A 17613-nucleotide genomic window follows, 5' to 3' on the forward strand; every position below is an offset into this window, starting at 1 on the left:
AACTGATTATAGAGGTCTGACATCCAAAATCAGTTTCTCTGTGCTAAAAAATCAAGGTGTTGGCAGGGCTGCACTTCTCTCAGAGGCTCTAGGAGAAAATCCGTCCCTTGCCTTTTCCAGCTTCTGGAGGCCCCCATTCCGTGGCTCGAGGCTACATCACTCTGACTCCTGCTTCCACTGTCACACCTCCTTCTCTGATTCTGACCCTCCTTCCTCGCTCTTGTAAGAACCCTAGTGATTACATGGGTCCACCCAAATAATTCAGAATCATCTCTCCAGCTCAGAATCTTCACTGAATCTACAAAGTTTCTTTTGCCATATAAGGTAACATATTCACAGGTTTGGGGGTTTTGGAGGTGGGTATCTTAAGGGCCATTATTCAGCCTACCACAAACTCCCTTTCTAGTCCTAAAATTCCATGAACCAGAGATTCTAATTTAGCTGAGTAAACCAATACATACTTTGTGGTTTACTTTTGTATTTCAATTCTGTATCCCTCCTTGATTCCAGTAATTAAAAAAAAATTTAATTTATTTATTTGTTTTTAATGCTGCCTTTGCTTATCTTTAAATTATTCCATCTGGCAATCATCTTTATGCTTTAAGTGAGGTGTCTTGGTCCAAATTAGAAATTAAAGACCTCCAAATGTATTTGTTATTATTGTAATATTTGATTAGCTGCAGACTGCATAAAGACAATGTTTCTGTTGAGCTAGCTGTGAAGGGTAAACAGTCATAAAGCTAACTAACATGTTATGCTGAATATCCCAAAGGACAGATCACTTTATATCTGTTTGCACAATAATTTGTTATAGTAAACTTTAAGAATCTAAAGTTGGAAAGAAACACATGCCAGACGATTCCAAGAGAATGCCAATGTTTTGAGAGAAATGACAGAACACACTAAATTTGGAGAAATATATATGTGCAGGCTGATGAGTCCATGTGAATTTACAACAATTCTGGCCCATGCAACTGGCTAATCTTCAAAGTATGGATTAAAGTTAATTATATCGGACATTGGTTGCCCATGACCAGCAAATGCCAGGAACTAAGGGCCAAAGCTCATCAACATTCCGTCACCACATGAAGAATATCCAGAATTCCAAAGTGCAAAGCCTACCAGCCTTTTGGTTCTTCCCCATGAACCATGAAAATTATCTTTATTGTATACATGCTTCACAAAACAGGATCAGCTGTCCTTGTCTATAACGTAATGCTACAGAAGGGGAATAACTACTAAAACGCGATCACGGAAAAATCCTCCATGCTCCCAGAATTCTTTCTTTATGCTCCTCCTCCTTACGATGCACTGCAGCATAGGAACTGGCTGAAGACTGTGCTCTCCAAACTGGGAGCAACTTGGGAATAGGAACTGTCTCTTATTTATCAGTTCCCCCAGTACCTGGCACTCTATTAGAGCGACTCAAATAAAGGGAGGGAAGGAAAGAGTTTTGTTTGTTTTTTTTTGCGGTACACGGGCCTCTCACTGTTGTGGCCTCTCCCGTTGCGGAGCACAGGCTCTGGACGCGCAGGCTCAGCGGCCATGGCTCACGGGCCCAGCCGCTCCGCGGCATGTGGGATCTTCCGGGACCGGGGCACAAACCCGCGTCCCCTGCATCGGCAGGCGGACTCTCAACCACTGCGCCACCAGGGAAGCCCAGAAAGGGTTTTAAGGAACATAGTGTGCCCAACAAAGTACACTGACTCAAACTTTCTATCATCTCTTTTTAGAGAAAGATTTCAGGGAAGTAGTAAAGAGTAGCAGTTAAAAGCTCTAGAGTGCCACTGCCTGCGTTCAAAACATTTGGACAATTTACCCGTGTGCCTCACTTTCCTCATGTGTACAATGGGATTCATAATAAAGCGTCTTCAGAGGATTATTGTGAGATTTAAGGGAGACAGTTCATGTAAAGAGCTTTTTATACTTTAGACCACTGCCTGGCATACATAAGCCCTTAATAAATGTAACCTGAAACTATAATAGTCTATTGAAATACATTTTGTGATATAAATGCTCATCTGTATTGCTCAAATAAATGCGCATTTTTAATGATCATTTACATTTAAAAAAACCCACAAATTTTTACACTAAAACAAATGTGGTTTGTTATCAACATTTCTGAATTAATTTTCTAATTTTTACCTTGAAATCCCACTAAGTATCAATATGGTCCAACGAAAGCCAGAAATTCTTTGTACTTGCAACTACACAAAAAAAACTAGAGAAATTATATTGTCAATATAGACTGAGGCCAATAATTGCCAACAGCGCACACATTGGTCGCAGTTAATATTCAAGTGTCGAACAGTGTCAAATTTCAAAAGGCCACGTTTAACCCTTCTATAGATACCATTAAGGCAAAAAAGTACTGTTTCCTAGATTGGTTCAAGAAGGCGGAGTAGAAGAACGTGCACTCACTCCCTCTTGCGAGAGCACCAGAATTACTCATCGACAGGAAGACACTGAAACTAACCAAAACAGACACCCCACATCCAAAGACAAAGGAGAAGCCACAATGAGACAGTAAGGGGGGGCGCAATCTCAATAAAATCAAATGCTGTAACTGCTGGGTGGGTGACTCACAAACTGGAGAACACTTATACCACAGAAGTCCACCCACTGAAGGTTCTGAGCCCCACATCAGGCTTCCCAACCTGGGAGTCCAGCAACAGGAGGAGGAATTCCCAGAGAATCAGCCTTTGAAGGCTAGCAGTATTTGACTGCAGAACCTGGACAGGACTGGGGGGAGCAGAGACTCCACTCTTGGAGGGCACACACAAAGTAGTATGCGCATCGGGACCCAGGGGAAGGAGCAGTGACCCCATAGGAGACTGAACCAGACCTACCTGCTAGTGTTGGAGGGTCTCCTGCAGAGGCAGAGAGTGGCTGTGGCTCACTGTGGGACAAGGACACTGACAACAGAAGTTCTGGGAAGTACTCCTTGGCATGGGCCCTCCCAGAGTCTGCCATTAGCCCCACCAGACAGCTGGTAGGCACCACAGCTGGGTCACCTCAGGCCAAACAACCAACAGGGAGGGAACCCAGCCCCACTCATTAGCAGTCAAGCAGATTAAAGTTTTACTGAGCTCCGCCCACCAGAGCAACACCCAGCTCTACCCACCATCAGTCCCTCCCATCAAGAGGCTTGCACAAGCCTCTAAGACAGCCTCATCCACGAGAGGGCAGACAGCAGAAGCAAGAACTACCATCCTGCAGCCTGTGGAACAAAAACCACATTCACAGAAAGACAGACAAGATGAAAAGGCAGAGGACTATGTACCAAATGAAGGAAACCACAGAAAAACAACTAAATGAAGTAGAGATGGGCAACCTTCCAGAAAAAGAATTCAGAATGATAGTGAAGATGATGCGGGACCTCGGAAAAAGAATGGAGGCAAAGATCGAGAAGATGCAAGAAATGTTTAACAAAGACCTAGAAGAATTAAAGAACAAACAAACAGAGATGAACAGCACAATAACTGAAATGAAAAATACATCAATAGCAGAATAACTGAGGCAGAAGCACAGATAAATGACCTGGAAGACAGAATGGTGGAATTCACTGCTGTGGAACAGAATAAAGAAAAAAGAATGAAAAGAAATGAAGACAGCCTAAGAGACCTCTGGAACAACATTAGATGCACCAACATTCACATTATAGGGGTCCCAGAAGGAGAAGAGAGAAAGAAAGGACGCAAGAAAATGTTTGAAGAGATTATAGTCGAAAACTTCCCTAACACGGGAAAGGAAACAGCCACCCAAGTCCAGGAAGTGCAGAGAGTCCCAGGCAGGATAAACCCAAGGAGAAAGACACCGAGACACATAGAAATGAAATTGACAAAAATTAAAGACAAAGATAAATTATTAAAAGCAACAAGGGAAAAAGACAAATAACATACAAGGGAACTCCCATAAGGTTAACAGCTGATTTCTCAGCAGAAACTCTACAAGCCAGAGGGGAGTGGCATGATATATATAAAGTGATGAAAGAGAAGAAACTAAAACCAAGATTACTCTACCCGGCAAAGATCTCATTCAGAGTCAATGGAGAAAATTTAAGCTTTACAGACAAGCAAAAGCTAAGAGAATTCAGCACCACCAAACCAGCTCTACAACAAATGCTAAAGGAACTTCTCTAAGTGAGAAACACAAGAGAAGAAAAGGACCTACAAAAACAAACACAAAACAATTAAGTAAATGGTCACAGGAACATACATATCGATAATTACCTTAAATGTGAATGGATTAAATGCTCCAACCAAAAGACACAGGCTCGCTGAATGGAAACAAAAACAAGACCCATCTATATGCTGTCTACAAGAGACCCACTTCAGACCCCAGAGACACATACAGACTGAAAGTGAGGGGATGGAAAAAGATATTGCATGCAAATGGAAATCAAAAGAAAGCTGGAGTAGCAATACTCATATCAGATAAAATAGACTTTAAAATAATGTTACAAAAGACAAGGAAGGACATTACATAATGATCAAGGGATCAATCCAAGAAGAAGATATAACAATTATAAATACATATGCACCCAACATAGGAGCACCTCAATACATAAGGCAAATGCTAACAGCTGTAAAAGAGGAAGTCGACAGTAACACGATAATAGTGGGGGATTTTAACACCTCACTTCACCAATGGACAGATCATCCAGACAGAAAATTAATAAGGAAATACAAGCTTTAAATGACAAAATAGATCAGATAGATTTAATTGATATTTATAGGACATTCCATCCAAAAACAGCAGATTACACTTTCCTCTTGAGTGCACATGGAACACTCTCCAGTGTAGATTACATCTTGGGTCACAAATCAAGCCTTGGTAAATTTAAGAAAATTCAAATCATATCAAGCATCTTTTCCAACCACAATGCTATGAGATTAGAAATCAATTCCAGGGGGAGAAAAACATCACAAACACATGGAGGCTAAACAATACATTACTAAATAACCAAGAGATCACTGAAGAAACCAAAGAGGAAATCAAAAAGTACCTAGAGACAAATAACAACCAAAACACGATGATCCAAAACCTGTGGGATGCAGCAAAAGCAGTTCTAAGAGAGAAGTACACAGCAATACAAGCCTACCTCGAGAAACGAGAAAAATCTCAAATAAACAATCTAACTTTACACATAAAGGAACTAGAGAAAGAAGAACAAACAAAACCCAAGGTTAGTAGAAGGAAAGAAATCATAAAGATCAGAGCAGAAATAAATGAAATAGAAAGAAAGAAAACAATAGCAAAGATCAATAAAACTAAAAGCTGGTTCTCTGAGAATATAAATGAAATTGACAAACCTTTAGCCAGACTCATCAAGAAAAAGAGAGGACTCAAATCAATAAAATGAGATCAGAAAGAGAAAAACAAATACCGTATGCTAACACATATACATGGAATCAAAGAAAAAAAAATGGTTCTGAAGAACCTAGGGGCAGGACAGGTATAAAGACGCAGACGTAGAGAATGGACTTGAGGACACGGGGAGAGGGAAGAGTAAGCTGGGACGAAGTGAGAGAGTGGCATGGACATATATACACTACCAAATGTAAAATAGATAGCTAGTGGGAAGCAGCCACATAGCACAGGGAGATCAGCTCAGTGCTTTGTGACCACCTAGAGGGGTGGGAGGGAGACACAAGAGGGAGGGGATATGGGGATATACGTATATGTATAGCTGATTCACTTTGTTATACAGCAGAAACTAACACACCTTTTTAAAGCAATTATACTCCAATAAAGATGTTAAAATACATATTTTGCTCTGAGGGATTACTGGCAATTTTATACCATAGATTGAATATAGAGATGTAAGTGAATACACATGTACTCTTTAGCTTTCCTCTCTTCTACCAAAAGTTTCACTCATTTGACTAATTACACAAATAACTCCCATCACACCCACCCACCTGTCACCATGTTTTACAAGAAGGCAGGCTCAGTGCAAAGAAACACACCGTATTCTTTCAGAAAACCAGAAGCACTGGCTAACTCATCACCAAATAGTGCCAGCTGTAACTCTGAAACTCAGATATAATGACCTATGCTCTTGCTGTTCTTCATTATTTCAACTAGCATCTGAATTGGAAACACAATGAGGTTATAAGCGTCCTCAATTCAGAATATCTTAACACCTATTATCTAAGTTCCCAGCAAATGTAAAACTCCACAGGGTCAGGATTTTTGATCTTTGTATTCACTGATGTATTCTCAGGACCTAGAACAGTGCCTGGCACAAAGTACTATATAATTATTCATACAGTGAATTGTCATTAACATGAATAGTCATGGCTGATAAGAAAGTATTGCAAAGCTGGTAAGAAACTCATAAATAATATCTATTTCTTTATTTAACTACTACACTGGATCTTTTATCTGGCCTAACTTCTACTGTCAGACGCATGTACCTTTATTACTTGATAAATTTGCATGTCCTAGCTCTTCCCGTACCCCAAAACATAACAAAATCGAAGACGGCTGAACTCTTGTTTATTTAGATTACATTTAATCCATGAAAAACAGGAAAATCCAGTTAGATCAACAAAATATTTCATCTTCAACTGTCTCCAAAGAATGGGTTTCCTAGTAAAAATAACATATATTTAAACTTATAGCCAGGTCACACAAGACTGTAAAACACTATTAAACTGCAAATACCACTGGCAGCTAGATGTGTTTAGACAGAGGATGAAAAAGTAAATATTTATTTTTTAAAACCTGCAAAAAAAATGTCATGTTATGAGTAGTATAAAAAGTTTAAAATATCCCCCGGACAGTTATCTACTCTTCTCTTTTGCATTCCTACCTTCCTTCTACTCTACTCTTCTTAGCATACTATCACATTAAATGGAATTCATTCACTGATTCATTTGTTGATCAATTTGTTCTCTTTATATCTATAAACTTTTGAGAGTGGGAACTGGGGCTTACACATTCTTGTATTCTCAGTACCTAGTAATAAGTCTCTATCAATAAATTATTAATAGAAAGATAGAGTTGAACATTAACATGAAAGCAATATATAACATCAGTTAGTCGATCAAAGAAGTTGAAAGGTGGTTTCATAAATTTAAAAGCAATAATGCCTTTATACAAAGAAAATCAAGCAGTGACTAACTGCAAAAAGAAAAACATATATACCTCTTTCTAAGAATTATTCCTTGGAAAGATTATCTCAGCTTTACAATGAAAAGCCTATCACATCAATCCAAAGACTGGGAAACAAAGAGAAAAAAATGTCTGTGCTCTTGTATCGTAAGATTTTTGTAATAAAATGCTTTCAGAGATCAAGCATAAATTAGGTGTTCTGGGTGCCCGGGAAGCAACAATATCCTGGCCACTAAAGAACAGCTAAGTCAGTGAACTTCCATGACATGAGCTCTTGTCATGAAATGTCATGTGCTTCACTAGATAATCTCAACTCTCTGTGAGCATGTTAGGACTATGGCCAGAGTAAAGGAAAACAGGAGTATCTCTAAATCAACCATGGGCCATGAAGCCAGACAGACTGTACGACAGATGCAATTTTTCTTGGCACCACTTGGGCATAACTAATTGATGGCAATCGTATGTCCACACTGGCACGTTTCCATGCGGAATGTGTGCTAATATGTCACCACATCTGGATGCTGGGCATGCTGGGGTCCGGAGGCACAAAGATCTACTAACAGCAGAGGCCCGGCAGCTGTGCTCAATGAACACCGTGGGAGCTCCACAGAGTGATGAAAGGACTAAATTACCACAAACTGTAAATACAGATTTATTTCATTAAAATACGAGGTAACCGCTGCAGCCATCTCTTGTTCAAACAGACATTTGCCTCTTAAGAAAAAGCTAACATCCATGTATATACACAGTCCTAACTTCATAAAGAAAATCTGCATCTCTCCTATGGAAAGATGACACAAATAAAGCAAAATCAACAAAGTTGCTATATTCCCTTTAAAAAAAAAAAAATCCCACACGGACACTAGGAGGGAAAAATATGATAATATACTCTCATCATGTTAGCAAGAATAGTTCTCTTCCATTTAATTCAAATGTGAGATTTACATAACTGATTACAAAGCCCATGTTGAAAATTCAACATATTATAGTCAAAAAAAACCCTTGGACATATTAATATATATTTCATCTTTAATATGAAATAGATCAGTATAAATGGCTTACTCTTCCTAACTCACAAGTAGAGATTAGGCTGACCAATAATTTTATTCTGATCCTACATAATAAATTATTAATAAATTTATTATTCATAACTTATTTGAAAAATCGATGACGATTATATGAAACAAAAGCTCTCATGAAAAGCCTGATGCTCTGGCCACAGAATTACTTCAATAAAAAACAAATTATAACTGAGAAACTCTTCCTATATGTTTAATTAAATATCTGCTATAAATCTTAAGTCAAATAATTACTTTTCCAATGCAGTGTGACAGAAATCCTCCTCTTAAAACAGCAGTTTATATTATGTCCTCATGGATAAAATTCAAATTTTAATCAGGTCAGAAACTAAACTTTCATTTGTCTTATCCCTTTTTTTTTCAGATGATTTTTTTCCTTCCCTCTTAATTCCTTTCCTTTCACATCCTGCCTTCCGTCAAGCTGCTCAACCTGCACCCACAACCTGGACTGACCAGTGGGTAATAAGAGAGGTATGTCAAATTAATCATTCCCCTCCCTAAGGATAACTAAGACATGAAAGCCATTTTTCTCTGTTTTATTATGATTGCCACTCATCTCCTAAACAGTTATGTGGTGATAGAAGGCATTACTAATACATTAGAATTTTTCACATGTGGATTGAATAAAGAGAAACAATTTCTTTTTAGGAAAATCATGAAAGATTCTGTAACACATCCTTTCCACTTGCAGGTCTGCAAATGCTTTAAGTGGCAAGACTATGACTAAAAGGGAAGCACTGTTTAACACCCTCTACGAAAACAGGAATAAGTTATGAAAATGAGACCTTTTATGTGAAAAGTAGAAAACAAAGAGGATGCCTTTTCTCATTTTCTATCTTCAATTCATCTAAGGTTTTACCAAACGTGGAAACTGTCTACATCACAGAAACGATGGTCCTATCATGAAACAGTATCTTGATTCTGTATATTTGAAAAGCACAGACTCACTATATAGGTCAAGAGCAAGAAAAGGACTGAAGAAGGAAAAAAAGGGTGAGAAGAAGGGAAGAAATAAAATGTAGCTGACACTAAAATATTTTAGATAACCCTCTGATTTCATCATCTAAGTCTCTTTTACCGCTATTAATAGTTGGGACATTCAAGCTGGAGATTATAGGACTCTGCATCCAGTCTGGCACAGGTAGTCTGACTAGTTCTAGGCACACTGTGGCTTATTTTCTTATCATCTGCCTCCAGACAAAAGTGTAAGATTGACAGCTCAAAGGAATTTTTATTAACAGACATTAACTGTTTTGTCAACATACATTAACATCCTGGTGAACAAACTAATTGTATTTAACAAGAGAGTTATCTTGCCGCTCTGACTTACGGTACCGTGTCAGTGAAACTGCTAGGGAACCGTCTCCCCACGCAACACGAAGCAGCTATGCTCCAGGGACAACTCCAGACGGTCCCTTCTTCGCTGCTTCCTAACAGCGGAGTTCCAGAACGTGGATCCAAAGGTGCGCAGAACAGACGCAAAGTACTGCAAGGGTTCACCACCCCCCGCCCCATTTTTACACCCCACAAAACGCTTTATCCAAGGTCATGGGGAATAATCTAGAAATGCAGAGTCCTTGACTTTGCCATTCTGCTTAATATCCGCCCAAGAGCAGAGTCCAGTGCCCAAATGGCAAGTAGCAGGAACAGCTGCCATTCTAATTCACAATTCAAAAAGTGTATGGCTTTATTGATTACCTATTTTATATATAGGAAAAGAAATTTTTCTGCAGTCTTTTCCAGCCTGAGTGTGAGAGCTTTATCAGTCAACTATTAACCAGCCACAGTTTCACCACCGGGTCTCACCCTTCAGAGACCACTCATTTGAGATGTTTTTCTTCAGTGTAAACAACGGACACCAAAAAGACACAACTTGACGTGATACAGATGCCTTGCTTGACCTCCTTCCCCAAATCAAACCACAGAGAAACCAGGTTTCTCTTTTTCCCTACTGATAACTATCCTGGAATTTAGTACAATAAAATTTCCTTTTCTAAAATGAGACTATATTTAGGTTCGAGGCTATCAGAGGTAGCGACGACTAACAGGTAAGCCTAAGGCTAGAATAGAGTCTTTTACAACTTATAATAGTTTCTCTACCTAGTGTTCACAGGTAAAACTCCACTTGAAGAAACAGTCACCGAAAGGAGGGAAAGGAGGTCATCTATTTTCCTTTCCTTTAACACACGAACTGCAAGCACTTACCTGACTTTTTTGCCCTGTTCGGAGAGCATCTTTACCAAATCAGCAATGGGGTACTGAGCTTTGGCTGCACAGAGACCGTAGCCTACAAGGAACATTAAGAACACAGAAGAATGGGGTTTTATTTCAGATTGTATGAACTACAATTTCTCTCTTGATTGAAACATATTTTTATGCCAAAAAGGGCAATCAGTTAACAGGACTAGAGGTGAAAACAAAAAACTTACAATATGCACTTTTAAAAATATTGGCCTAAATTTCAAATTCAAATTCTCATGGTCCCTTCTCAGTCTCCTACAGTGTCTGACACTGCTAGGCACTCGCTCCCTACATCACATATCACACATCTCACATACACACTCACACACTCACACACACACACACACACTTGTGCACAGGCTCTCACTTGCTCTCACATAAACATTTTCAAACTGTCTCCCTACTTGGCTTTGATAACATTACAGTCCCCTGGTGCCCTTCCTGACTTTGTCACTACTCCTCCTCGATTTTCTTGAACAGATCTTCTCCTTCTGTGCCCTCGCCCTTAAATGATGAAGCTCCCCAGGGCTTTAACTTTGCACCTCATTCTCTCTTTGGAAAATCTCAGCCCATCCCACGGCTTCAACAACCACCTGACGGTTCCCAACCTGTCTCCAGGCTCACTGAGCTCGAGTTCAGCCTGTCCGCTGTCCCAGCTCCACCATAAACTTAATGTCTCCAAATAAGAACTTAAAACCTTCCCCCTCTGCCAAAAAATAAATAAATGAATACAGTGTTCCGTATTTCTGATGGTCCTACAGGTATGACCGAAAATGTCAGTCATCTCCCTTCCCCTTGAACCCCTGTGCTCTGTCCCTCCTCTCTGTGCAATGAATCTCACATCTGTCCCCACTTTCCTACACTCATTTTTCCAAAGACCAAGTCTCTGCTCAAGGTACTCCCTCTGCCCCCGCCCAGTGCCATCCATCCTCTAGGGCCCCATACAAATCCTCACTTCCTAACAGTCCTTCTTAGGTTTCCCATGGTAGAAAAAGTGTCTATATCATCCAATTCAGCCCTATCATAACCCACCGTGCATTATTTATCTATCTCACTTCTCCACTAGATGGAAAATGCCTAAAGGGAAAAGAGTGCTGTCTCTTACTCTCCCCCTTCTCACTCCAGCACAGCGTTTCTCAACAGGTAATGCCAAAGCGCTCTGGCTGGGACAAACCATGCTGCAGGAATGTCCCAGGCTTTACAGAATATTTAGTTTACCTGCTCCCACACACCAGCTGACAGTAGCAGCCCCGTCCTGGAGACAAACCACAACCCCAAACCCACGTGTTTCAAACGCCCCTAGAAAATGATATTGCCTCCACTTGAGAAGGCTTGCACCTGAATATTCAATCCTGCTAAGGTTTGTCATTTATTTACATCTTAGTATATAACCAACCAGCAAACTACACACATATCAAATCAATTGACTTTCTTTATAGAAAACTTCTATGATAGCATGATAGAGTTAAAAATCCTAATCTGGAATCAATGTATTGCCTGTAATAAATACAACAGCATTCTGCGATGAGTAAAGAAGTACTGGGCTAAACCTCAGAAAACTGGGAAACTGAGGCCTGAAGAGATTAACTGACTTGGTCCACATATGTCAATTGTCAGAGGCAAAATTAAAAACAGAAGTAAGGTGTTATGACTCCTAGATGAAGTCCTTTCTACTGGGTCTTGTTACCTCATCTTGTTGGAAACCACATGATTCTCAGTGATTTTTTAAACATTTACTTTTGGAAATAAAGATATTAACATTTACCAACCTTTACTGAGCGAGTCTAACAAGTAAGTTAGACACTTTCATATACTAATTTAATGCTGACATAGGCCCAAAATTTACCAATGAGAAAAAAAAATAACCAAGACTCAAAGATGATTTAAACATTTGTACAGAACCACAAAAAGACACAGGTAGAATCCACTTCCTCAATTTATAGAATCTCTATGTGATTCCCAGTATATTAACCTAAGCCAAGAATTCTCAGGACTTTCCACTTAGTAATCACAGGGCTGCTTCTAAATTTCCATTACGTTTTCAAAAGTGAAGACGTTCCACTTTGATTTTTTTCCCTATTACAAGAAATTACTTTAATGTAATCAATTACAACAGCTATTACAGGTTGTTTGTTTGCTTTGGGGTTTTGGTTTTTTACCTGGAGTAATAATAATGCTATTCGCTTCTCGAATCATGTCAATTGCATTGTCAAGGTTGATTTCTGTATGTGTGCCAGAAATTTCCATGGGTTTTCCACCAGCTGTTGAAGTGGTACCGTAGCCTCCAAGAATCACATTAGCCAGGGAGCGATTCATTGCCTGGAGAGTAAAATTGTAGCTGTGAGAGCTTAATCCGCATAACTTTTGAAAATGGTATGAATCCTGTGTATATGGTATTCAGAATCATTTGAAGAGGCTTATTTGATCACCTAAAACATCGTAACCAAACCAATTTGATCTAGCTTCTGAAAATTATTTCAAAAATTTAAAGGATAAGAAGACATCTGGGAAATCACATCATTTTTTTCTATAAAATCAAGGGTACACTGATATCTTTTCAGTCAAAATAAATTTTTAAAAATTTAATGGAAAATTACCAGTCATATTGACATAGATGTGAAAAACTCAGATCTAGTCATTATTATCTGTGTACTGATTGAGCAAGTTCTACCTCCATATTGACATGTATTTCACCAGAGTAAAAGAGAATGACAGCCATAAGAAATTTTACAAGGGGACTCTACGGATCTCAGGTGAATTCTGATACCAGCTGCAAGCTGTCAAAAGGCAACAGGGAGGAATCAAAGGACAGGGATCCCTATCATTTAGAAGTCTGCTGCCCTCTGTCATCAGGAAAAAAGGAAATGTGGGAGTTGATACTGTCTTATTTTCCAAATCAACTACAGCTCCATGAAGCAATAACAGAAGTGACTGGATTCATCATTAGCCTTCTAAAATATTTCACTTCCAAAAAAGGTAAATGAGTTAGTTTATACACTGCTTCGCTAAAATTTACACCCATCTTTTAACTAGAAAAATAATGTCAGGAAAAAGTAAGAGGAAGGCATTTATTGCATGCTCATTTACAATCATCCAACAAAGTACCATACAAACACCATGGCTGGAATATGTGACAATAACGGATCTGGTTTTGAAAACTGTTTGGAGACCTCTAGAGGTGTGGTGGTTAAAAAAAAGACAGGAAGCTAGATGTTTTGAGTAATCAAAAACATTTTAAGGGGCTTCCCTGGTGGCGCAGTGGTTGAGAGTCCGCCTGCCGACGCAGGGGACGTGGGTTCGTGCCCCGATCCGGGAAGATCCCACGTGCCACGGAGCGGCTGGGCCCGTAAGCCATGGCCGCTGAGCCTGCGCGTCCGGAGCCTGTGCTCCGCAACGGGAGAGGCCACAACAGTGAGAGGCCCGCGTACCGAAAAAAAAAAAAAAAAAAAAAAAATTTTAAGAATTCAAATCACTGTGTGATCAAAGTAGTCATTCTAAATGATCATAGCTGAATGTATCACTTCATAAAGAATTCCAAAAAATTAAATCCTATTTTAAGGGTTGTAATAAACATATCATTGATCCATCAGTTATACTATTTTAAAGCTATATAAGTGTCAACCTATACTTTAAAAAAAAGACAACACTTTATTTTTAAAGAGCAAAAAGCACCTGGAGATTTTCAGTGATAAGGAACACATCAGAGAAAAAAAAACATAACCACTCATCCAAAGATAGGCAAGCCTGCTACCACCTTAGGAGAGAGAATTACATATACTGCAGAAGTGGGACAGAGGCAAAGGCAGGGAAGAAACGAGCAGAGAAGAGGAGCAAAGGGCCACACTTGACTTATCATAAGTTTCAAAGATGTGGATCAAAATGTTGTCAGAGTTTTTTAAATTGTTCTTTTGACCTAACCCCATTTACCAGATATAACATTCACATTTCATAAAGCCCAGAGTCTGGTGGATTTGTCTAAGTTTCTTACATATAAAATAAAGTTCAGAATATATTTATGCATATTACTAACAGACAAGAGGGTCAGAGAAAAATTAAAGTGATGCTTTTAATTAAGTTCTTCATCTCAATCCAACGTGGAGTTTTAAATTCTTAACACAACCTCCTATACTTAAATCCAAGGTTGAATGAAAATCCAAATAGCCATACCTGACACTTCCCAAACATTCAACATTTGCTGATTTTGATAAATCTTTTCTAGTTTTAAATCACAGGATTCTGAAACAAAATTACCAGAAATACGTTCTACCAAATTCTTGCCCTTAAAAACTGATTCAAAGGCCAATTTCAGACACTGAGATATTTCTGCAATAGATTACTTTAAAAAAAAAAAAAGTGAAATGTACAAAGAGGCTTCATCACCTGCATCACACAGTCCTGTATAAAGGGAGAGATGACAGAGGCACAGAATGTAGAAGAATATGACCACTTTAACTTGGCTTAAAAGGAACCCTCCTTTTCTTCCTATAAAACTGAATGGAGGAGAGGGAAAGAATTTCTGAGGACATTTTATTAATGTGTACCCACTTCTGATGGTATCTTACAAAGAGAAATTAGGAAACCACACAGTAGTTTAACAATCAAAGTCAACTTGTTAAATATATAGCCACAATCATATCACCATTAAGCTAATTCCATGTGGTCTCTTAAAAACTAAACTAAATTAATTTTCATCTCTGAATTTACCAACGCAACATCACAGTTCCAACAAATGTTTAGGGTTTAGGGCTTTGTTTTCTTTCCTTCTTTTTTTTTTTTTTTTTTTTTTTTTTTGCTTGCTTAAGTGATTAATGAGACTATCCTGTGACCACTGATCCACAGATTGAAGAGTTGCCAACTTCCAAGACAAAGTATTTGCAACACTGTCCAAGACTGTTCCTTTCAAGTTATTAAGTCCTGTAATGAAAATTGTATGCTACATTAAAGAGATCCTTAATTCACATAATTCCAAGCAAACTAAGAAATAAATATGAAAACAAAGGAAAGGTCATAATACAGACAAAGCAATAACAACATGTATACCATTGACTAGCATCTCTCATTTCAATGCTTTGTAGGTGCTAATTTGTTGATTGCAAGGCAAAAAAAAGTTATTTTTAGTTTGGCTTTGATCTACTTCATTCTGTTTTCTTTTCATTTGGAAACAAGCAGCAAAGTGCAAAAATCAGAAAATTTGCTCGGAGAATGCCGCTGCATTTTTGTAAGCCTTCTATATCCCAGGCAATCTGGACACTATCTCAAGTAAATGGACTGCAAAATCATAAAGAGTTTAATGTCTATACGACATCTGGATAGAAAGCAAATCATTCATTTGAGCTGGCTGTTTGACACTGTCAACATTTTTCAGCTTTTATAATACTGGGTGTTGTGTAACCAAGCATTAGGCTCAGAGGATACCCAAAAGAATTCTTTGTCAGAACAAAAATTCAATTTTCGGGATGCTGATTACACTTAGGGTGCATTCCATTCCCTCTCACATAATAAAACCACTCTGTGCTGGTTTGGACTTGCATGTTTCCTTCAATAAATAATAAAATAATGAAGGTAAACATACTAGTAATATTAATAGATGTTTGATATGTGGTAGTGCTTCTGCTACCATAACCTATCTGGAGAGGATTCCAAAACGTGAAATGAGCTAACAAATAGAATATTCATCTAATGTTCATTTAACAATTATTATATTCATTTGAATGTGCCAGGTGCTAGGGCAGGCTCCCTAAACACAAAGGCGAATAATAAATGGTGTCTTAGGGCTTCTCTGGTGGCACAGTGGTTGAGAATCGCCTGCCAATGCAGGGGACATGGGTTCGAGCCCTGGTCCGGGAAGATCCCACATGCCGTGGAGCAACTAAGCCCGTGCGCCACAGCTACTGAGCCTGCGCTCTAGAGCCCGCGAGCCACAACTACTGAGCCCACGTGCTGCAACTACTGAAGCCCATGTGCCTAGAGCCTGTGCTCTGCAACAAGAGAAGCCACTGCAATGAGAAGCCTGTGCACCACAATGAAGAGTAGCTCCCCGATCGCCACAACTAGAGAAAGCCCACATGCAGCAATGAAGACCCAACGCAGCCAAAAAATAAAATAAAATAATAAATTTAAAAAGATAAAAAATAATAAATAAATAAATAAATGGTGTCTTAAAATATCTTGTAAAGTGAGAATAATATTTCCTACCTCCAGAATTAGTTTGGGGATCAAAAGAGTTAATATTTGTAAAGCACCCAGCATATTCTACTATGCCCAATTACGAGGAGCTATTTCACTTATATTATTATTATGAACCACTCTGAGCTGCTAAGCACAAGCCATGGAGAAAGTTTCTTATAATAAACAGTTTATTATAAGAAATAAACAATTTCTTATAATAAAGATAAGAGTCAATGAGTATTAATGTGAAAAGTCAGAGCAGGAAAACTTAGAAGAAAAGGAAATTTCTATCTTTGAAATTGAAAACCATGCAGGTGTGTTTTTGTTGTTGTCTTGTCTGTTTTGTAATAAGTCATAGGAGTAGAACATGAGCAGTAAAACAAGCACTCTGCACATCACACTGGTGGGAGCTTTGACTGCAGAGTCCTTTGGAGATCAATTTATCAATATCTACACCCAACAAAAAGATCTTATTCCGTTTAATCAAGTAATTGTACTTATAGAAATTTGACCTAAGAAAATAATAAACAAGACACAAGGAAGAATACTGCAGAAAAAAAAAGTTAAGAACAACTAATATCATGGACTTGGATAAATAAATTATGGTATATGTTTGTGATACAATAACATGTAGACACTAAAATTTATTGGTTAGAAAATTAAACGTTAACATAGAATGTATTTAAATATATACATATGAAAAAAGACAAGAACTAGATATTAAGTGTTAACAGTTAAGTGGTAATGGCATTATAGATTATTTTATATCCTTATTTATCTTTTTCTATTTCCTTAATGAAAGATGTTTCATTAAACATCTTTTATTTTTGCAACTGAGTAATATTTTTTAAAAATTAAAGCTTCAACTGCTTTCAAATCCAAATTACTACAATTTACTATTACAAAAAACATATCTGACCCAGTGTGATACTTATGGTCACAGACAGCTATGAGACCTTGTTAGCCTTACATACAATATAGGAATAAAAAATATCTGAGGTAT

The 17613-nt window shown here is 38.3% G+C and overlaps 1 protein-coding gene across 4 annotated transcripts in view; it reads right to left on the reverse strand.

Annotated features, from left to right (window-relative positions):
- Positions 1-17613, reverse strand: part of NNT (nicotinamide nucleotide transhydrogenase) — a 93333-nt gene that overhangs the window by 13831 nt on the left and 61889 nt on the right. For all 4 annotated transcript variants that reach the window (XM_060009516.1, XM_060009517.1, XM_060009518.1 and 1 more), the window contains 2 exons: positions 12602-12761; positions 10407-10488 (listed from right to left, as the gene is read on the reverse strand). In XM_060009516.1, the coding sequence (XP_059865499.1) occupies positions 10407-10488; positions 12602-12761 (242 nt within the window). The remainder of the gene's footprint in view (positions 1-10406; positions 10489-12601; positions 12762-17613) is intronic.

The sequence above is a fragment of the Delphinus delphis genome, chromosome 3, assembly GCF_949987515.2.
Source record: "Delphinus delphis chromosome 3, mDelDel1.2, whole genome shotgun sequence".
NCBI classification, from domain to species: domain Eukaryota; kingdom Metazoa; phylum Chordata; class Mammalia; order Artiodactyla; family Delphinidae; genus Delphinus; species Delphinus delphis.